This window comes from Simochromis diagramma, unplaced genomic scaffold (genome assembly GCF_900408965.1).
Source record: "Simochromis diagramma unplaced genomic scaffold, fSimDia1.1 OVJJ01000603.1, whole genome shotgun sequence".
In the NCBI taxonomy this organism is placed as follows: domain Eukaryota; kingdom Metazoa; phylum Chordata; class Actinopteri; order Cichliformes; family Cichlidae; genus Simochromis; species Simochromis diagramma.
Window position 1 is genome coordinate 25,887,417 of NW_024387414.1, and position 21,660 is coordinate 25,909,076.

Genomic DNA, 21,660 nt, shown 5'->3' on the forward strand with positions numbered 1-21,660 from the left:
CAACTGAGTCTTCATCTCTCCTCTACCACCTTAGAAAAAGCTAAATTAGCTTTTGCTCTTTTGTTTTCCTAAATCCTTAAATGAGGTTTTGGTCTAAGACTAAACCATGGTGCTATGGCTATCCTGTGGAACTGGGGGCTAACCCCACTTTCTCCACTCACAACTTCTCCACCTTCTTACTTAATACTGAAAACAAAACTCCCCTCTGGTTTAAACTAAATACTTTGATTTTTAAAAGGGAATAAAAGGTCTGCTCTCTATTCAGTATAAACTATTTTTTTAAGTCTGTGTACAAAAAAAGTCTGTCTACAACTTTATTAACTATCATCAGAGATCATTTTATAGAGCATCTTGATGAACAAATAACAAAATACAGGCCAAGTATAATAACACAGCATGTAGCACACAAGAGGATTATAAAAGACGCAAAGGATGAAATAAAGAGGCGGTGCAATGGCAGTACAAGGGCAGGTTTAGATTTCTGTTATTTTTTCCATAACTATTATTTCATTTCAGTGCTATGCTTTTCTTCATCACAATTAATCCCATTAAGATGAAAGCAGGATTGTATGAGGGCTAGAGAGCGCCTAAAAGTGGGATGGTGGTGGTGTCAGATATAACGGATGTAACTGTTTAATGCAGGGAGACAGTGCTTGTGAATTAGAACTAGATGTTAAAAAAACAACAACAAACAAACCCCATTTTAGTTAACAAAATAAAAATAAAAACTAGACCAAAAAATGAAATTAAATGATTTTGTGAACTTGGAAAAGAAAAAAATTAATAGAAAATATCCTTAATTTTAGTATTTGTTAGTTTGTTACAGATTTCATTGCATTAGCTGTAAGGATTTTCCTAAATTTTGCCCCTGGCATACAATAATAATTAAAATGTAATTGAGGAAACTCAGACTAACAAGGAAACTACAAAAAACCAAACTTAAACTAATCATTTTCAGACAATTAAAACTAAACTGAATCGAGGGAACCCACTCTGCAAACTGACTGAAACCACACTGAATAAAAAAACAAAAAGTTAAAAGAAATTTTAAAAAATTGCTATTAGCTAATAAATACTGTGAAAGGCACAGACACATTAATTTATTTGCCAAGAAGGCACTGTGCAGAAATCTCAGCGACAAACGACAGTTTTGTTTTTATACCAAACAATGATTATTGTGAGTCATATCAATCTGTTACACAACTCTAACGCACCATTGCCTGCAGTGTAACATTGTGTGTGCCTTATGTGGATGCTGCTGCTTTACACACAGAGATTTTCAATAAAAAGCGGCAGATCAAAAACAGTAGATGGCACAATTTCCATTTTTGTCCATTTCTAGCACCTCCACATAACCCCATGAAGTTTACAGGTGGCAGTTTCCTCTCTAAAATAGCAACCGCTAATAACTGCAAACACAGCAGGAATTTGCGAGTTCTTCGGGCCTTTATTTTAGGCATCTTTGGCATCTGTGGCACTCTCTCTGTCCCCCCGACAGTCTGTCATTCATTTTTCTTCTCTGGCGCTGTCCTGAGGAAGAAGGCGGGCTGTGTGCAGCAGCGGTAGCACAGAGCCTGAGGCACCAGCATGTACAGCACATTGACCAGCAAGAAGACAGGCTGGCTGTCCACAGGTACTCTGTATGAAAACGGTGTCCGTGTGTGAAGAGATGCACCGATGTGGGAGAACTGGGCCTGTGAAACGCAGCAGAGAGGGATAATAAGCATGTGCTTCACAGCTGGTATGTTCACCAAGATTCTTATATAACCACTATATGGACAAAGATCACCTACATATTACATCTGCAGGAGCTTGTTTGACATCCCGCTGTGAATTCATAGGCATTACTATGGAGTTGGTCCCTGTTTACAGCTATAGCTTCCACTCTTCTGGCTTTCTACAAGATTTTGAACGGTGCCTGTAGAAATATTTGCCCTTTCACCCAGAAGGGCATTTGCAAGGCCTGACACTGATGTTGGACAAGAGGGGTCGGCTCACAACCTCCATTCTGGTTGATCCCAAAGGTGGTAAATGGGGTTAAAGGTCAGGGCTGTGTCAAGTCAAGTTCTTCCACTCTACTTATTTGACCAAACCTTCATGGGCCTTGCTTTATGGCATGGTGCACAGAGATGCTGGGAAAGAAAAAGGCCCTTCCCTAAACTGTTAATAGTCAAAAATGTCTTTGTAACCTGAAGCTTTAAGAGTCCCCTCCACTGGAACTAAAGTGTACAGGCCAGAAACACAAGCCCCAAAGCAATATCTATCTAGGAGGGAAGAAATTTCAGACACTGACTTGCTGCACTCAAATTCAGTGAGCTGTTTAGAAGGACCCATTCCTACACAAATGTTTATAAAGGGTGGCTGCACAGCTCAATGCTGAACGAAACACCTGAATTCAGTCACTAAAAGGTGCTGCCCAATACGTTTGTCCATACCGTGTATCTTGGTCTTAAATATCTCTTACATTTTTAACAATATTTTGAGCTCATGATGTAAAAAAATGATAGAATCAATTCAATTTTCTACCCCCCCCCCCCTTTTTTTTTTTTTTTTTTTTTGTAATTTAACAACTGAAGCGCTGGAAGAATTATGAATTTTAGAAAACAAGATAGAATTAGATGTCAGCACCAGGGTTAATATGGTTAACTAAAACCAAACTAAAAACTAAAAGTAGAAAAATGTTATTTAACAGAAATAAAAACTAAATATAAAAATAACTGAAATTGTTTTGTGAAGTTGGAAAACTAACAAAAATAAAATAAGAATATAGCAGAAATATCCTGAAACTAAACTGAATTTAAAAAATAAATCAAAACAAAAAAATAATAGAAAATAAAAAACTATAATAACTAAGATTTTTAGTTGTTGTTTTGTCCCACAGAATCTCAGTGGTCTGGGATAGTGAGACATTTGGGCACATTATTGTCTTATTATCATGTATTAGTAAATTAAACATCAGTTCAAAGTCATAAATCTTATAGGAAATCCTGTGATGCTAAAGCCCACATTTTCTTGCTGGAAGCAATGATCTATCTACAATAACAGAGCAAGAAGGGCTTACACAGGAAACCCATTTGAAGCATACAAAAACAAAGTAACAGCTGTTTTGGAGTGAATTATTCCTTTACTGGACTGACGATGCCTGCATTCTGGCACCACCACTGATCCTCATATGATTTTCAATCTAATACACTTCTGTCATTTACCTTTTCGTAGAAAGCTGCTGACACATGACATGTTTCATAGCAACCAAGGCTGCCAGAGGATCAACCTTCCTATTTATATCCTGGCTGAACAGCTGACATTTAAGTGAATACCACCAATACCACCATTCCTCTTGGTCTGAAGTCAGCTTCTGCCCTTATCCTGCCGATGAGTGACGCGCCAGCCTGCAGCTCAAACACAATGGCTGCATTGTGCAGTGGAGATGTGATCAGCGCGATAGCCGCTCCCACAACTCTTCCCTTTCCATCTTTAGATGTAAATAGAGCCACTGGAGTCTGTCAGCTCTGAAGAGTACGCTAAACAAAGACCAACTTGCAATCACTACAGAGGAGAAAGTTTACCGAACTGGCCAGAAGCCGGCTCTCAGTCTCTGTGTAACATTACATAATCTACCTGGATCTATGATGTCATGTGGGAAAACAAAAGACTGTAAACGACTCTTTCACATGACCTTCATTTTTAAAACCTGGCAACCCTTTCATCACTTACACATTTGGTTTCCAGATATTCGGAACAAGTTAGAGACGTTAGGTGTCTCTAACTTGTGAGGGGCCCCTCGTTGTATACGGAGATCAACAGTACCTGTGCCAATGCTCCTGAGTGTACAAGAGTCAGGTCCGGCATCCAGTCACATCCTGGGACCAACAGCCCATACAGAGTAATGATGTAGTAGGGCCCAGAATACAGCATGCTCACCAGCATCTGTCAAACAGTGACACAGTTTACTTTTTTAGATATGTGGCTTAACATTACAGCATTAGAGTGACGTTTTTGGAGTGTTTACTGTCACCGTGTTACCTGTACTTTAGGGTAGGCTGAAGGGTCTTTGAGGTATGGCTCATACTGTTGTGTGTAGTCTTGGCACCATTTGCTGGAACAGTCAAGAACAACCTCGAACACATAACATAACAGTTTGATATGTGAGAGACACCCAACGCTAAGAAAGTAATCTAGAGTTGTGTGCGTGCTGGGCAAGCCGATCACCATGAGGTTTCTTACCAGGCCTCTGAACACACAGAAAGCCAGCGCTGGAATGAGGTAGATGATGAATACCAAGTCCACAGGTCTGCGGAGCAAGCCTGCCCTGTGAGCCTCCTCGATGTCCTGAGAACACAACAGCAACACTAACATTTGCAGATGCAAAGTATGGATGTGTTTCCAGCAGATAAGACACTTTAACCCTTACCTTGTGGATATAAGGTAGATCGCAGTTATTTTACAGAGGCGGGGTACACCCTGGACAGGTCGCCAGTCTGTCGCAGGGCTAACACACAGAGACGGACACCATTCGCGCTCACATTCACTCCCACAGTCACACCTATGGGCAATTTGGATTAACAAATTAACCTATCCCCACAAACTGCATGCCTTTGGACTGTGGGAGGAAGCCGGAGTACCCGGAGGGAGAACATGCAAACTCCACACAGAAAGACCCCAGCCTGATGCTGATGCTGTGCGGCAGCACTGTTAACCACCTTGCCACCGTGCTGCCCTTCAGAAAGAAATGTCACCAATAAATGGGCATCTGTTTAAACTTCAGTTATGTTTAAATATATCTACTATCAAAGACATATTTGCCTAACTTATAATGCACTATATTGTAATTGTTGTTGACATAACAACATAACAACACTCTGTAGCTCAACTAAAAGCATGATAATAAACATTCCTGTCATTTTATGTCTTTATCCCTCAGTTCTTTATGTAAAGCGACTTATCAGCTCAACATGTATCAGTCTTTGCTGAAGAAAAAATTCACCTCAAGGATATAAAACAAAACATAGTAATTACATATTATACTTTACCGAGAAAGGCTCTGCCAGTTTTAATTATTACTCATGGGAACGATGGAATATTGTGAATGCAGGAACTTGTGAACACTTTTGATGAATGTGTCGTCATTTTGTGTCAATGACAATAAAAGTATGATTCTGAGAAATGTGCCCATACATTTTTTTTTTTTTTTGCACTGTTTCTGTGGTGGTAATTACTCGTCAGAATAATCTCACAGACACCTGAGACGGACTCACTGATGGATTGGACTAAGGGCAATAAAAGTAGGTGTTTTCTCTGTGAGAGGGGCGGCGGTCAGGTTCTTACTGATAGCTCAACGTCCCTTGCAGAAGGCTGACAAAAGATGCGGAAGCAAGCCCACACCGACACTGAGATGTACAACAAATGGAGGATGAAGAGAGGGCCAACGTGAGTCCCATACTTTCCTGGGGAAAAATGAGGGGAAAAACTAGATCAGAAATGATCTAGTTTAAATCCCTGTAAGCAAACGGGATATAAAAGTCTGTGTGTGTGTGTGTGTGTTGTCGGGGGGGGGGGGGGGGGGGGGGGGGATGTGGGTTACCCTACACAGGCTATCTAAAAGCATCCCATTATTTTTAGTGTACTTACCGACAGCATTCCCAAGAATGTAGACCATTGCACGCATGAGAAAAGATCCCACCCAGTAGAGTCCAATAGCTCTGTAATTGTCCCTGCCCAAACCATGTAACAAAGCCAGATGATCATATTGTAGTTTCAAAGAATTAGGTATATAAATACATTATCAAGCTTATCTTATCAAACAGTATAATATGGATGGGATTAAGTGGCAAATATTTTCCTTACTTAGTGATGCAGCTGTGGTGAATAACCTTGGAAACAAGACAGCTCTTACCCCCAAGTTATTGCAGCAATCATAAGCAGATACATGAGATAGTGCACGCAGCCATCCCAGTACGATATCATGTGCCCATGTGCTGTGTTGACATGTGGATCTGCCTGAAACACGATGTAGATTTATCAGTAAAACTGTGAGGAAGTGGGGGCATTCATAATCTGGACACAATAGAGCAACACTTGCCTCTTTGAGGTAAAATGTCACAAATCCATCAATGATGTTGTCTTGCTCCAGTCCAATGATCAGATTCACCACACTGAGGAATGCATGCACTGCATACACTTCACAGATGTATATTTGATATATTAATTTCTAATTAAAGACAGGACAACTTGCAAACATTACGTGCTGCTTTAAATATCACTGCTTTCTAAATACTGCAACAGGTTTTTATAGGTACAATATGCAGAAAGTCCTAGCTCGAGCTTTGATCTGTAATGAACACTTCCCTCGGTCGCTGTTGGTCAAAGCAAGAAACGTGCATTTGAGAAATCCTACCATAAAAAAGTGGATCTACTGGAGCCTTCTTTTTAAGCATAAAACGAGCTGAAATGGCCAGAATAAGAACTGTTGTGCACCAAGCGAAGAAGAAAGCTTCAGCACTGCATGGGGGAAAAAGCAGATAAATGATTCTCAGAGTAGTTACTCCTCGCTGCTGATGGTGGAAGTCGGAAGTCCAACAGTTAATATGTGAACCAGTTTCCACGTACCTGTTGCTGTAAATGAGAGAATTGAATAAATAGCAGATGGGGATAGACATCAGGGAGAGCAGGAACACTCCCGTTCCCGCAGACGCGCTCATTGCGCACCGAGCGATTTGTCTGAGCGAGAACTTAGAATCTTAAATTAAACAAATCAGCCCCAGAAAATGTTCATGCTTAGCTTGCGAGTCACATTTCACAGGATGGGAGGAAAGTCAGAGTGTTGCCGGAAAAAAAAGAAACTTTGAGCTCGGCTCCCGCATGCATGCTCAATCTTGTCTGGTCTGTCTGCCTGCTCTCCTCTCTCCCTTTCTCTGTTTACCTACACATGCACTACACCCAAACGAGCTTCAGCTTTCAGATGGTGGGGGCGGGCCCTCACCTGGAAAGAAACGTAAAAAAAAAAAACGTCTTTCTGCAGAACTTAATGTAGTAAATTAACAATTCTCGTGCCTTTCTCTTCTTCTTCTTTTTGAAACATTTTTTTGCTTTTTTTTTTATCTCTGATTTGATGGAAGTGGCAGTTTTTTTCATTCATTCATATTATTCTATACATCCAAATACTAAGCTGGAGGGAATAGTAAAATAATACATTTAGAGGCTGTGCAAATGAATTTATATGATAGTCCATGAAAAATACAAAAAATTAGAAAAAATAACAAAATAGGACAGGGACGCCACAACTTTATATTCGTCCTAAATGAAAAAATTATGATGTTTTTTCTCGGGCAGCTTCACTGTGCTTAACAAAAATATATATTTTACCATCTGTGAAAAAAACCGGTTTTGTTTGTTTGTTTGTTTGTTTGTTTGTTTTTAACGAAGAGACACTGACACCCAGCGGTCAACTGGAAAACGTCAAGCAAGGATGAGGAGGTTTATAATAGGAAAATAAAGAAAAGTGGATAAAACAAAAAAAAAGCACAACATACTAAAACATACATTTGGTGTGTAAATTACTTTTGTTCTGAGACTAAATTTAAACCCAGTTGTTGAAAACAAGTATCCAAAGATATTATTCTTGAGAAAACCTAAATTGCATTTTTCACTTTGGCCAGTTTCTTGAAAACCAAATACATGTCAAATATACGATTTAAAATAAGTTATAAATCCATCATTTTGTTTTGTAGCGTCTCTTGTGATTTTTAAACCAATTTATTAAACATTGACATATTTTAAAGAAGAATCTAACAGTCCTGTTACTGAAACCTATTCGACCTGACAAAAGAATAGACAAGCAGTGAGACCATGAGACAACATGACAAAGATGAAGTGGCACTTTCATCCATGTGTTGATAGCTACCACTGGTCGACAAAACGTCAGTCTTCTTTGACATATTTAGCATTTTCTAATCTTTTCTGACTGGGTTAAGTGTTTCACTAGCCAAAAGAAGACAATTACATTTCAGCGTTTTATTTCTTTATTAGTACACCTGCATTTATTAATTCACAGTCTATTGCAATTCACAGCTGCATCTTTTTTCTAAGAAAACACTAATCGTAGCACCGATTTGTAACACTGTTACCATGCATGTAGAACAAGTATTACAAACATGTGTTAAAAGCATATAAAATATTATTAATCAGTATTTTGGTGGTCCTGAGTATTTATTTATGTCATTTATGTCATGAGCTACAAATAAAAGTAAGATACCCCTTCAGCCATATTACTCCAATTTCAACCCTTTTGCCATAACATTTATAATAAAGTAATCATAAATGATTCTCTTAGTTCACAGAGGGTTGATCTATATGCTTTGTAATTGTTTGAATAACTATAGTGAATAGGGTATTCAAGCAAATATTTGCCAATAAATACTGAATGAGTATTTAGTACGAGGGACAATTTTTAACTTTATGTTTAATAATTTAAAAAGGGTTTTAAAAATTATAGCATACAGCAGCTAATATCTGATAAAAAGTTTACAATTGATGCCTGACCTTTATAAATACATTTTTAATGGCTTATTATTTGTTTTTATAAATTACACATGTATTTATTTATTTGTTTACATTTTAAGTTTGAATTAATGCGCCAATTGTGTAATGATCAAAAAATATTTAAAAAATTAAAAAATAGAGTGTAGTGCCTCTTGCTCACACGTCCGTCCACGTTTGAATGTAAATGCTGCTTTTAATAAGAATTGTATTATTTTAATTATATTCTATTTAACATATTTGCCGATTGTATTGTGCCCAAAACGGTCATATAGATAAAAAGAAGGAAAAAAAAATCTGTATGTTAAGACACTGTTCAAGTTTTTTCTTTGTTCGTTTTTTTTTTTTAATCTAGAAGTGAACAATAAAGTTTCAGGACAAAAAAAAAGTATTTTGGAGGAAGTATACCCACGCCACTTCCGGAGACTCTGTAGCTAGCAGGTAGCTAGTGATGAGTGATGGCGTCTGCTGCGATGGATACCACGTAAATGAATAACAACAAAAACATTACGGCGAGTGCGTGTCTGCGTGTCAATAACGAGGCCGTTTCTGTGGAAGTACACTTAAAAACAGTGTGTCGTTATGGCGACCGGGAGCAGTGGTGGCGGATTGCCGTCAAACCATGACGGTCAGGAGGCAGCATCCAACTCGGCTCATTGCGGAGCACCAGCAGCGCTCTCCAACGTCCCAGCCTCCGCTCCTACCCCGTCCGGCTCCCCGCCCGTCCTCGGCCTTCACCGGGAGCCCATGTACAACTGGCAGGCGACGAAGAGGTCCCTAAAGGAGCGCTTCGCCTTCCTCTTCAACAACGAGCTTCTCAGCGACGTCAGGTTCATAGTCGGGAAAGGAAGACAGGCCCAGAGGATACCGGCCCATAAGTTCGTCCTGGCCGCTGGCAGTGCCGTTTTTGATGCCATGTTTAACGGTGGGATGGCCACGACCTCTGCTGAAATCGAGCTGCCTGATGTGGAGCCGGCCGCCTTCCTCGCGCTGCTCAGGTAGGACAGGTGAACCCCGCGCCCTGCCTGCATTCGAGACCACCTAGTACCACACTATTTCCGGGTGGTAAAAACCTCATGCATACCTCATGATCAAAGTGTACATAAACATTAAAAACAGCATTTAAAAGTTAATCAAAGTCAAGGCGCTTATGTGGTGATATAAAGTTTACGTTCTGAGCTGTTGTTGATACAAAGAAGGTAACCAATTATAGGCCTAATGAAAAATACGAAACCTCGCTCTAACGTACTCTATTAAAAACAGTTTATCACTTATTAATTTGACTTCCTGATTTTAGAGGTCTCACAGCAAAGTGACCTTCAGACCTTTTCTTTCAAATTAAAGAATTTGAAAGGTTAAAAACTCAAATGCGAACTGCTAAGAAACTAATAATTAGAAGGGGTGGGTGGGGGAGGGTATAGCGATACAGTACAGTTTCACGATATTGTATCGACGCAGGGACACCAAATATCGATATTTTATTAGATGAATGAAAATAAACAGATAAATAATAAGTACATGAAAACACCCTGTAATACTACTCTACTAAGAAGAGGGCTTATCTCCTGCACCACCATCCTAAATTATAATTCTGATTCTGATTTAGGATGGTGGTGCAGGAGAAAATAATGCTAGCCAAGCAAACTTACAATAAATGGGCTCAACTGAAAAAAAAACAACAACTATCACCACAAATGATGGACACACTCAGCTGGGCAAAGTATATAACTGCCAACTTGACCCCATTCAATCACAGAAGGGCAACATTGATGGATGATTTTAGTGACATTGTTGTTATGCTTGACAATCTCATTTTGCAACAGAAAAATAACTGAAGCACATAACTTTATGTTATTGGATAAAACAGATACTTTGATGATATATTTAGGTAATAAATAACTGTATATGTTATTGACATACTCAGCTTATTGCAAAATGGTAAAAAATTACAATTATAGCAAATCATGAGGGAAATATTGTGATAGTATCGTATCTCAGGGTGTCTGGTGATTCAAGCTAATAATGAGTAAAGAACTGTTGTGATTATCTAGAGGACCATTTCAGTTTATGCCAAATGAGTAGTGATGTTTGTATGAACTTGTTCCTTGTAACTCAAAATGTTGAGGCACCTCCATCTTAGCATGGCCTACAAATATTAAGAATTTACGTAGAATAACTATGAAAATGTAATTGTTCCCTTTGTTCTGGTGCCTGTTTCCTCTCTACAGGTTCCTCTATTCTGACGAGGTCCACATTGGCCCAGAGACGGTGATGACGACTCTGTACACGGCTAAGAAGTATGCGGTCCCTGCTCTGGAGGGGCACTGCGTGGAGTTCCTCACCAAACATCTCAGAGCTGACAACGCATTTATGCTTCTCACTCAGGTTACTTTCACTCTCCTCGACTATAGTGCATCCTTTACGTTAAAACTGAGAGATCCAGATGGCCTGGATTGTACTTTCGGTTTGTCAAATTTTTAATGTTGAAATATTCTTTTTAATTCTGCAAGTTAACTTGCTTGGTTTTGAACCATCCTCGATGGCACTAGATATAAATAGTCAGATTTATGTAGTCTACAAAGAGTCAGATGGCGGGCATGAATAGGGTTTTAATATCAGCTATGTGTATTTTTTTTTTTTAATGCATTTTCCAGGCAATATGTTAAAAAAATCTAATGAAAATCTGGCATTGCTCTTACCGTCTGTTCAACAGCAGCTCTTACAGTTAGAGATAAACTGTATTTCTTTTAAGTGTGTGTGTGTGTGTGTGTGTGTGTGTGTGTGTGTGTGTGTGTGTGTGTGTGTGTGTGTGTCAGCACCAGACCACCTCCCAGCCATCGCTGGCAGGACTTTTACAACATTAGCTGTTCTATTTTTGGTTTATGCTGCCGTTTGTTTGGGTTCAGCATTCTGTTCAGTGGCTGGCTGCTGTGCCCTCAGGCTGCTACTGAATCTGATTGGGGGGTAGAAAAGGTCTCAGCAGCAACTACAACAAAACTATAAACAATACTGTAAATAAGCTAAAGCAACCATATTCTGAGCAGTGTTTTCTTTATTAGCAGTGGTGGTTTGGGAGATTTATTCATTAGCATTATGAGGTTCCACCCAATTTGGATTGTTTTAGTGTTTGCATTAAACTTTCAGTTTTGTTTTTGCTTGTTCTAACGTGTTTGGGGGTAAATTCGATACCCTCCTTTGGTGCGTTCAAGATAAATGACCAGAATCGACACTTACACGGATGCTTCTGTGGTCTCGTTACAGGCCAGGTTATTTGATGAGCCTCAGCTCGCCAGTCTCTGCTTAGACACCATCGACAAAAGCACAGCAGATGCAATAAATGCAGAGGGATTTACAGATATTGACCTTGGTATGTGAGCGTTTATGATCAGGTGTTTTCTTGTCCACGGTTTGCATGCGAGTTGTTAAATATTAAGACTTTTGTGTATTTGCATGTGTAGACACTCTTTGCGCGGTGCTTGAAAGAGACACACTAAGCATCAGGGAGAACCGTCTGTTTGGAGCGGTGGTCCGCTGGGCGGAGGCTGAGTGTTACAGGCAACAGCTTCCTCTGACCGCGGAGAACAAACAGAAGGTTCTGGGGAAAGCCCTCCCGCTCATCCGCTTCCCGCTCATGACTGTTGAGGAGTTTGCTGCCGGTAAGTGAATCACAGAAATATGAGTTTATTTGCAATGCTGTGATGTTTGAAACACTATTCTTACCAGTTCAGCCATCACTAAGCATATCCATCATGTTCCTCATGTACAACTCAAACCACAGAAACCAGTTTGATATTCTTTCTTGTGCAACAGGGCCTGCCCAGTCTGGAATATTGTTCGATCGGGAGGTGGTAAATCTGTTTTTACACTTTACAGTAAACCCCAAACCGCGGGTCGACTACATCGACAGGCCTCGCTGCTGCCTCAGGGGGGAGGAGTGCAGCATTAATAGATTCCAGCAGGTTGAGAGTCGATGGGGGTACAGTGGTACCAGCGACAGGATCAGGTGAGCGGAGGCTTGATGGTTGTTTTTTTTGTTTTTTAATTATTAACACTTGATTTTTCTCATTTTCTTTCCATCTCTTTCTCTCTCTGCAGATTCAATGTTAACAGAAGAATATCCATAGTGGGCTTTGGCTTGTATGGTTCCATACATGGACCCACTGACTATCAGGTCAACATACAGGTAACTTCTGGCACGGAGACATGAGGTTCAAGAAAAAATACTTACACTGCTGATGAGTGGGTTTATAACTTTTTAGTAGAACTCAGTGTCATTTCATTTTTATATTATTGCCAGCAAGTAAAAAACAAAACAACAACTTTGAAATATTAAATTGAATTTAAAAACAAAACACAAGAAAAACAACCTTTTCTAAAATACAGAGTTGTGGTAACACAAGCATCAATCCTCACTTTAATATATCTTAGCTTTAAACTATAAGTTAAGTGCTCAGTGTGTAAAATCCCCCAAATTATTCCTCAAGGCTTTAACTAAACTGCAGCCAGGTCTCTGTAGCTTGCATGAGCATACAGCATATTGTGTTCAGTGTTGGTGCTGTAGAGGAATGGAAGAAAGACAAAGGCAAGGTGTTAAGGAGCGGGCAACTCATCTGAGTCCCTCACATTAAGGTTACTGCACAGGCTGCTGGAAAAGATCTTATTTTTAAGTAACGTTACAGTCCGCTCACACATTGGCAATAAAGATAAAAACATTGCTTTTATGAAAAAAGCTGAAATAATGTTAAAAAAAATACCAGTAAGTGGAGAAATTAAAAATCTGAACACAGTAGTAATATCCTTTCCAAAATATGCAATAAAGATACCAAAAAAGGGTGTGCTGTCTAGATCTGCTTTATGGTAACCTCACTCTCTTTTATTGTGTAATTTATAATTCCTCTTTATATGACGGTTTTCTCTGTTTCCTGCTTGAACACAAGCTTTAAGATAAAACATGGCTGAAGATACTGCGATTGCTAAAAGCGAGTGTTCAGTAGCTGACCTTTTATCTCTGTCAAACACCAAGCCCTGACACGTGTTTGCCTTTCAGTTATTTTACTAAAAATGTGCCATCAAATGCCAACTGACTTGTTCAGTTCCCTGTATTTGTTAAAAAGTCTAACAGAAGCTTCTGCACACCAGTGAACAGCCCAGGTTCTTGCAGTGCTCGGTAGATGTTCTGATTACAATCTGTGATGTAAAGGTCCAAGATTTGCATCATCCCTGCATTTCAAAGTATAGCCTGGGGCCCTTTATGCATGTGATCCCTCCTATTGCTGCTCATCTAAACTAAACTAAAACCCCAGTCACACAGGCGTAAACGATCGACGACTGAATTCAGCAGTTTAGCGGTCACAGGCTGGTCTCTGTGCCTGTTAACTTTAGTCCCCAGTAAGAAGAGACATAGCTGAATATGTGCTGTGTAACAGTTTATTTCAGGGGGCTTCCACGTTTGTTACAGCTACAGAAATCCACCAGTAAACAGATGTGACACTGATGCTGCCAGCTGTGTAAAAAGTTGATTTTGTTGTTGTACATTCAGTGAAGACTTTCTCCTGTTCCTCTGTAGATCATAGAGAGCGACAAACGCATCACACTGGGACAGAACGAGACAGGTTTCAGCTGCGATGGCACAGCAAACACGTTCCGAGTGATGTTCAAAGAGCCCGTGGAAATCCTACCCAACGTCAGCTACACTGCGTGCGCCACCTTAAAGGTCAGCCCGAGGTCACTGTATTTGAAAACTGAATTGAAGGAATGATTGAAAATGAGCTTAATTTAACGTCTGTCTTTTTAATTTTATAACTCAGGGCCCCGACTCGCATTATGGCACTAAAGGGTTAAAGAAAGTGACCCAGGAATTGGCATCGGGGGCCAAGACAACATTTTTCTTTTTTAGTTCACCTGGAAATAACAACGGCACATCCGTGGAGGACGGGCAGATACCAGAAATCATCTACTACAGCTGAACTCGCTGCAGTGTCATTCAGGTACACTGAAACAAGGAGACCTCGGACTGCTGGGAAGACTGGACTGTTCTTAGTGCCTCACGAGCCTATGGAATAACGAATGTGTGTGTGTGTGTGTGTGTGTGTGTGTGCTGTATGTGTGTATTTGTCTATACGATGTTGGTGTACAGGCATGATCAGCAATGTGGAAACAGCCTGAGTTGTGGAAAAATCACAGCTCTGTTGTCAAAAAAAAAAAAAGAAGAAAAGAAGCTTTTCGGGGGACAAAGTGTATCATCTGCTATGAATGATCTAAATACAGACACATCCTGGAGACAGGCCTGAGAGCTGTCTGTCTGTTAACATGTGAATCTGAGCTGCACGTCAGACTGCAGACAGTTACAATCTGTTTTGCTGATGCATTTATCCAAAGTACAATATTTACATTTTTTATTATTTTTTTTATTGTGCACTGTTTATCATGTATTCAACATGTGTCTGTTCAAGTACTTTGTTTTGGCATTGTAATCACGCTCCGTGTGTGTATGTTGTGTAACATTGCCAGTGGTACATGCTGTTATTTATGACTTCATGTTTGCTTAGAGTTAAAATGAAAAAAGAAGACGGGAAAAAAAACCAGCAACAACAAAATAAACGTTCCAGTTTTATGGGGAAATAAATGTTTTGGTTTTTTTTAATATGGCTTAAAAAGTGAGATTTTTTTTTTCCTGTTCCAAACGCTGTGGTAAATATTTATGTACAGTTTATATCATTCCTCTTTGTGTCACTAGGTGATGCCAAATCTTCTACATGCATTCAGATACTACAAAACAGATTAGAGGAGGGGGTTGTGAGACGATCAAGGGAAGTAATCGGCGTCGTGGTTACAGTGTCGTCCTTAATCCTGACGCACATCTCAATAATGCCCAATTATTCTTTGCTGGATGTGCTCTGTTCTTACTCTGCCAGTGAAAAGAAGGCTGTCCTCTGAAAGCTGCGTCTACAGCTCAAAAGATGAAGTGCTCTTTAATTGCATAATCTGCACATTCATATGAAACAGGCAGTGCAAACAAGGCCACTTTAGGCGGCTGTGAGTGGGCTTTGACGAGGAGAGTGATCCACGAAGGCTGTCAGGTGAGTCACCGGGACCTGAGAGCTTCTGCTGCCTGCCCACTTAGACGGCCCTCATAAGAGAAAGAACCAAGAAAATCACTTTGAGGCAGCTTTGTTTTTCCTTTTTTTTTTTTTTTTTACCACCCACGACACAAAACACTCAAGAACCAGGAGGACAAATAGTCCACAGCACTACCAGTCCTCTAATTTTTACCTGTACTTTGTTAAAAAATATATTTTAAAGTCTTCAAAGAACTTAATAAAGGCTTCCTGTTACGTCTGCCACAAACAGGCAAACATGGAGCTTATTGGGAATAACTCAGTCACAAGGATGATTTCTTGCACTTATTAGATTACAAATCCATGACAGGGATTTGTGGTTTCTATGATGTGTGTGCTTGTCTTTCTAGGTGTGTGGGTGGTGTGAGGCTGGTTAGATGGCAGATGAATGAGCCGTCTTTCACAGAGTGAGCCTGAACATGAACACTGATGACAGGAGAGGGGATTTTTCTCTCTGCTGTTTTTTGACAACAAGTGACACATGACTGTACAGGACTAAATGGTTTATGTGGTGCTGAAGCATGATTATAATCAGGAACCCCACTTTTAGTACTCAGCCTAGAAATGGTTCCTCTAATTAGTGTGGCTGCAAAAAATGTTGTGCAGCAAAACTCTCACAGTACCAAAAAATGATGCTGACATATGAGCAGGTAGTATTACCTGCATGGGGTTCTTCTGTTGTGAAGGAACTGAAGTGAAGCAAGGTCTTTACTCTCTTTTCTGGTTTTTAGCATTTTTATGAAAACACATTTTCGTGTTTGCCAAAGACATGCATCATATGTGTATGATTTGTCTGTGGTTACAGTGTGTATTTGTCATTTACATTATGTACCCAGATGTATTTGTGGTAATATAACACACCTAAAGGATGCACACACTCCTGTCTTTATCTGAAGACACAAAGCAACAACAGCAAAAATCACATCAGTGTCAAAACTGAATCAGGAAAGCCTGAAATATTGTATTTTTCTTTTGGTCAAAAGCTGAGTGTGGTAAGTGTTACACCAAGCAATTTTTAGACTACATCAGTTGAGCCAATTTCCCAGACTTCACGCAGCTTTCTCTACACAAAATACAAGGGGTTTTACACACCTTTGTTTTCACATTTGTGGCAATAGTCCCTAGGATCTTTTTGGATTTCCCTAAAGGAAATTCAGTTCAGTGATTTGTTTACTCCTATTGTGTCTTGACAATTGTGTTGATTAACTGAAACCACACAAAGTCATTTTTAAGGCTACATTTAGATGCTGATCCTAAAATGTTACCTGGGTCAGTCCAGATCCCCACTCAGTCACTCATCCTGGATTTTAGCTTTATTGTGTGTGCAGCCTATCCTTGTTTGTCAGTGTACTGCATCTTAGCACCTACATTTATTTAAATATTCTCGTCAAACAGGATGACACATCCTCAGTGAAGGTACACTGAATGTACCGTGTTCTGGTACAAGATCCAGCTTTCTGTGTGTGTGTGTGTGTGTGTGTGTGTGTGTGTGTGTGTGTGTGTGTGTGTGTGTGTGTGTGTGTGTGTGTGTGTGTGTGTGTCCATCACGACTTAACCTGCAGGCAGAATGGATAGTGTGTGAGTGTGTGTGTGTTTGTGTTCACCTACTTGTCCAGCTGGTGGGAGTTATGTAATTTGTATTCCAGTGTTGTGAGACAGTTGGATAATTAATTATTAATATATATATATATCTATATATATATAGATATATATATATATATATATATATATATATATATATATATATATATATATATATATATATATATATATATATATTAGGGGTGCAACGATACACAAAATTCACGGTTCGGTTTGGTTCGATACTTTGGTGTCACGGTTCGATATTTTTTTGATACAAAAAAATGTTCATGCCTTTTTAATTTGTCATTTATTAACATTATAAATATATATTTTAACTCAAAAGTACAGTTTTTAAATTTAATGTTGCTGAAACAAAAGTAATAAAAAAATAAATATATCTCAGGGCTCTCAAAATTTCAAAATCCCTGGTAGCCCTTCGGGCAGGGACTCTTCAGTTTTTGGTAGCCCAAAATAAATGTAAGTAGCCCGAATAAAAAAGAGAGCAATTTTTTGATTGATGTTTTGTTTCCTGTTTTGTTTCCTTTACAATATTATACATTAAAGTATAATATTGTAAAGGAAACAAAACATTAATCAAAAAATTGTTGAAAAACAAATTACAACATTGTATAAAAATTACAATCATCAACTCAAATACTTGGTTCTAATTGAACAGAAATTTCTATGAACTTGTAAGAACTGTGTAGGACTTGAATCAGTCTGTGTCAGATCCTGAATTTGAAATTTCCACTGAAGTCACGGGTAAGAGACAAGTGGAACCAAGATCTAGGCCATTTGCTTTTTGAAGTTTGCAAAGACTGCTAAATTTTGCCAGTGGTAGTTCACTCTTTGCAACATAGTACGCTGTTCTAAACAGATTTTTCAGGTTTATTTTTAGTATGTTATTTGCAATTGGTGTTTGTTCTGGGAAAGATATTGCAGACTGAGCAATAATGCATTTCTTGCATTTCTCATGGGTTCTAATGGGGGCCTTTCTTAAAATGACTGGTCCCAGTAACAAAGGCGCTTGTCGACTCAGAAATCGAGAGAAAACCAACAACACACCCGGCAGAACATTATGTTATTTACACGGGTGCACATAAGTGGTCCGCATGTGCGCATTCGCTGTCAAAATAAAAGACGCGCACCAGATAAGAAGTTTGCGTCTATATAAAAAGCACTGTTTTTGTCCGTTAGAATGGGATTTTCACGGCACATTCCGCACCACATCTCTGTGCGTTCATCATTTGTTTGAAGCCAGCTCACCTCCTGCAACCACTTTTTTGAGAATACGCGCTTCCTTTGTGGTTCGGACTCCTTCTGACATTTGTTTGGAGGTGGAGGAACACCAAAGTAATTGCTTAAAGGAGCTTCTTCGACATCTTTAAGAGTTCTAAACAAATGTCTGTCCTCCTCCTGAAAATCTTATGTATGCAAACACGCGTTGCAACTTCATATCTTGTGCGCGTTTTCTTTTTGTTTTTTTTTTGACAGCGAATGCGCACCTGCGGACCACTTATGTGCAGCCCCGGTTATTTAGCTCGTCATATTGCAGCCACAGAAATTATTTTGTCCATGAAACCATAAAGCTGCACTTTCTTTTCGCCTTATAGTCTGATTTGGCATAACTTTTCGATTTTGTGGTAAGCTTTTCTTTGGCTGTCACTTCTTCACCCTGACCTGTCTTATTTGGCTCAGCAGAACTAAAATATATATCCTGCTGCTTTTACACACACACACACACACACACATAACGGTCAGCGATTCTCTGCGTGATCAACCTCTCATATGTTTAAGCTTGCTGCTGGAGATTTCACTTGTCATGTTTGCATAGTAAGCTAACGATTGATAAGACGATGTCAGAGGAATTGGTGCACAAATTATCATCACTCACCAATCAGTACTGTCACTCTCTATACACAGTTCGTGCGATTGCAAAGTGAAAGCAAAAAACAAGCGCAAATTCAAACGCGATTTCAATATGTCACATATTGACAGTGGCTCATTGATGCCAATGACATAATTACCCAGCTACATTTCCGAAAGAATGCAAAAGCATTGACATATATTTTTCCTTCCTACAATAGCCCTACGGGCAGGGCAGAGATAGATTTTGGTAGCCCGACTGGAAAAATCGCTAGCCCCAGGACGTCGGGCTAGCGATTTTGCGAGCCCTGTATCTGATTGAGGAATCACTCATCTTTGGAAAAGAGAGTTTATTACAGAGAAATGGCTCTTTCCAAATTAAAAGCTATACTATATGCTTCTTCTGGGCTATATTCTCAGCAGCATATTGTAGCAGGTCAGGGCTGTTCGGGGTTCTTTTTGTACAGTTATGTTTTGTTTATGTTGCCATAGTGACGGGTGACGCCCTCTCGCTGCGACGGTGTGTCCTTCCGGGGTCAGAGGGCGCCCTGTGTGTTATTGTTGTTGTTGTTGCTGTGCGGTTGCCGCGCTGAGCAGTTAGCTAGCGCAGCGTTCTTCTGCAGATGTCAATAAACGGCTGTGCTCCCTGGCTAGCTCACGGGAAGCAAGACCAAACGACACCTCCGTCTCCACCTTGTCTGAGCTCGCCACAATATTAAACATATCAGATCCCCATAAGGAGAATCATGTGCTAGCGGCTGTCTGTGTTGAGCGCTCAGTGAATCTGCGTTCGACTACTCCGCCTAGGCTGCACTGTCGAGCGCAGATCCACTGAGCGCTCAACACAGACAGCATCGTCAGAAGGAAGAGCGCAGGGCAAGCTAGCGAGACAGAAGTTAAGCTCTCCTTGCAACATGGCAAATTGAACCTCCCCCACCCTCATTCAGATCTGGCGTTTGGAATTATTTTGGTTTTCATGTGAGGTATGACCCTGAAGGTAAGCGCGTCATGGACTGAAGTAAAACAGTATGTTGGATGTGCCACGCAATGCTCAATTACATGGGTGGGAACTAGTGTGTTAGCGCAGTTAGCTCGTTAAGGTGTTGGCCGTCTAGCCCCACGCACGGGAGATCAGGGGTAGCTCGTTAACGGAGATTTGCCGTGTTGTGGCGTTAACGTCATTTCAACGAGATTAACGCTGACAGCACTAGTGGGAACACAACGAATATGACTGCACATTTATGCCGACATCATCCTAGTGCAAAGACAAGTGGAAGCAGACAAAAACAACAAGCATGCATGCTACAAACTTTACTCGAGTCATTTAGACAGCCGTTAGCACATGATTCTCCTTATGGGGACCTGATATGTTTAATATTGTGGCGAGCTCAGACAAGGTGGAGACGGAGGTGTCGTTTGGTCTTGCTTCCCGTGAGCTAGCCAGGGAGCACAGCCGTTTATTGACATCTGCAGAAGAACGCTGCCCTAGCTAACTGCTCAGCGCAGCAACCGCACAGCAACAACAACAACAACAACACACAGGGCGCCCTCTGACCCCGGAAGGACACACCGTCGCAGCGAGAGGGCGTCACCCGTCACTATGGCAACATAAACAAAACATAACTGTACAAACAGAACCCCGAACAGCCCTGACCTGCTACAATATGCTGCTGAGAATATAGCCCAGAAGAAGCATATAGTATAGCTTTTATTTTGGAAAGAGCCATTTCTCTGTAATAAACTCTCTTTTCCAAAGATGAGTGATTCCTCAATCAGATACAGGGCTCGCAAAATCGCTAGCCCGACGTCCTGGGGCTAGCGATTTTTCCAGTCGGGCTACCAAAATCTATCTCTGCCCTGCCCGTAGGGCTATTGTAGGAAGGAAAAATATATGTCAATGCTTTTGCATTCTTTCGGAAATGTAGCTGGGTAATTATGTCATTGGCATCGATGAGCCACTGTCATTATGTGACATATTGAAATCGCGTTTGAATTTGCGCTTGTTTTTTGCTTTCACTTTGCAATCGCGCGAACTGTGTATAGAGAGCGACAGTACTGATTGGTGAATGATGATAATTTGCGCACCAATTCCTCTGACATCGTCTTATCAATCGTTAGCTTACTATGCAAACATGACAAGTGAAATCTCCCGCAGCAAGCTTAAACATATGAGAGGTTGATCGCGCAGAGAATCGCTGACCGTTATATGTGTGTGTGTGTGTGTGTGTGTGTGTGTGTGTGTGTGTGTGTAAAAGCAAATTTTGACTCATTTTATAAGTATTTCATTCACAGTCAATCAGGAAAAGGATAAACAAAGGCATATTTCTTACATTTAGCTGTTTGGGCAACTGGTTTTAAACAAAGGGACATTTTCTCTATTCACAAAAAATCTGCACCTTTCCCTCTTGAATCTGACTTTTATTAATATTCAACAATGTAAATTATCAGCAGTGGTTCGATGTGCTGCTCTGTAGGACGCTGATGGTTGTCATCTTGAAGGGTAATTGCAGCCTAGACGGCAGTAAGCACAGGGCAGGTTGAAGAATGAGGGAAAATC

At 40.2% G+C, this 21,660-nt stretch overlaps 2 protein-coding genes across 3 annotated transcripts; one reads left to right on the forward strand and one right to left on the reverse strand.

Moving 5' to 3' along the window:
- Positions 1-313: 313 nt before the first annotated feature.
- On the reverse strand, positions 314-6,964 carry LOC120721272 (transmembrane 6 superfamily member 1-like). The gene is made up of 10 exons (XM_040011488.1): positions 6,607-6,964; positions 6,395-6,498; positions 6,080-6,177; positions 5,894-5,997; positions 5,629-5,711; positions 5,326-5,444; positions 4,225-4,329; positions 4,024-4,116; positions 3,808-3,927; positions 314-1,694 (listed from the first exon to the last, which is right to left on the reverse strand). Exons 1-10 carry the CDS (start codon positions 6,696-6,698, stop codon positions 1,503-1,505), a joined length of 1,110 nt encoding a protein of 369 aa, XP_039867422.1. The 5' UTR covers positions 6,699-6,964; the 3' UTR covers positions 314-1,502.
- A 1,973-nt stretch (positions 6,965-8,937) lies between these two features.
- On the forward strand, positions 8,938-15,107 carry LOC120721439 (BTB/POZ domain-containing protein 1-like). 2 transcript variants are annotated; one of them, XM_040011773.1, is made up of 8 exons: positions 8,938-9,533; positions 10,764-10,920; positions 11,797-11,902; positions 11,994-12,191; positions 12,346-12,538; positions 12,631-12,718; positions 14,102-14,248; positions 14,343-15,107. In XM_040011773.1, the coding sequence occupies exons 1-8, from the start codon at positions 9,118-9,120 to the stop codon at positions 14,499-14,501; spliced, it is 1,464 nt and encodes a 487-aa protein (XP_039867707.1). In that variant the 5' UTR covers positions 8,938-9,117; the 3' UTR covers positions 14,502-15,107. The 2 variants fall into 2 exon arrangements, with proteins under 2 accessions (XP_039867707.1, XP_039867708.1); XM_040011774.1 differs by having other exon boundaries at positions 8,939-9,533; positions 12,409-12,538.
- The last annotated feature ends 6,553 nt before the right edge of the window (positions 15,108-21,660 follow it).

Excerpts from the sequence above, each read along its gene's own strand:
- LOC120721272 (XM_040011488.1), bottom strand. The coding sequence starts at position 6,698 with ATGAGCGCGTCTGCGGGAACGGGAGTGTTCCTGCTCTCCCTGATGTCT. Across the intron at positions 4,330-5,325 it reads CAAGGGACGTTGAGCTATCA|GACATCGAGGAGGCTCACAG; the intron begins GTAAGAACCTGA and ends TTGTGTTCTCAG. Across the intron at positions 4,117-4,224 it reads TCTGTGTGTTCAGAGGCCTG|GTTGTTCTTGACTGTTCCAG; the intron begins GTAAGAAACCTC and ends TATGTGTTCGAG.
- LOC120721439 (XM_040011773.1), top strand. The coding sequence starts at position 9,118 with ATGGCGACCGGGAGCAGTGGTGGCGGATTGCCGTCAAACCATGACGGT. Across the intron at positions 12,192-12,345 it reads TGTTGAGGAGTTTGCTGCCG|GGCCTGCCCAGTCTGGAATA; the intron begins GTAAGTGAATCA and ends CTTGTGCAACAG. Across the intron at positions 12,539-12,630 it reads GGTACCAGCGACAGGATCAG|ATTCAATGTTAACAGAAGAA; the intron begins GTGAGCGGAGGC and ends CTCTCTCTGCAG.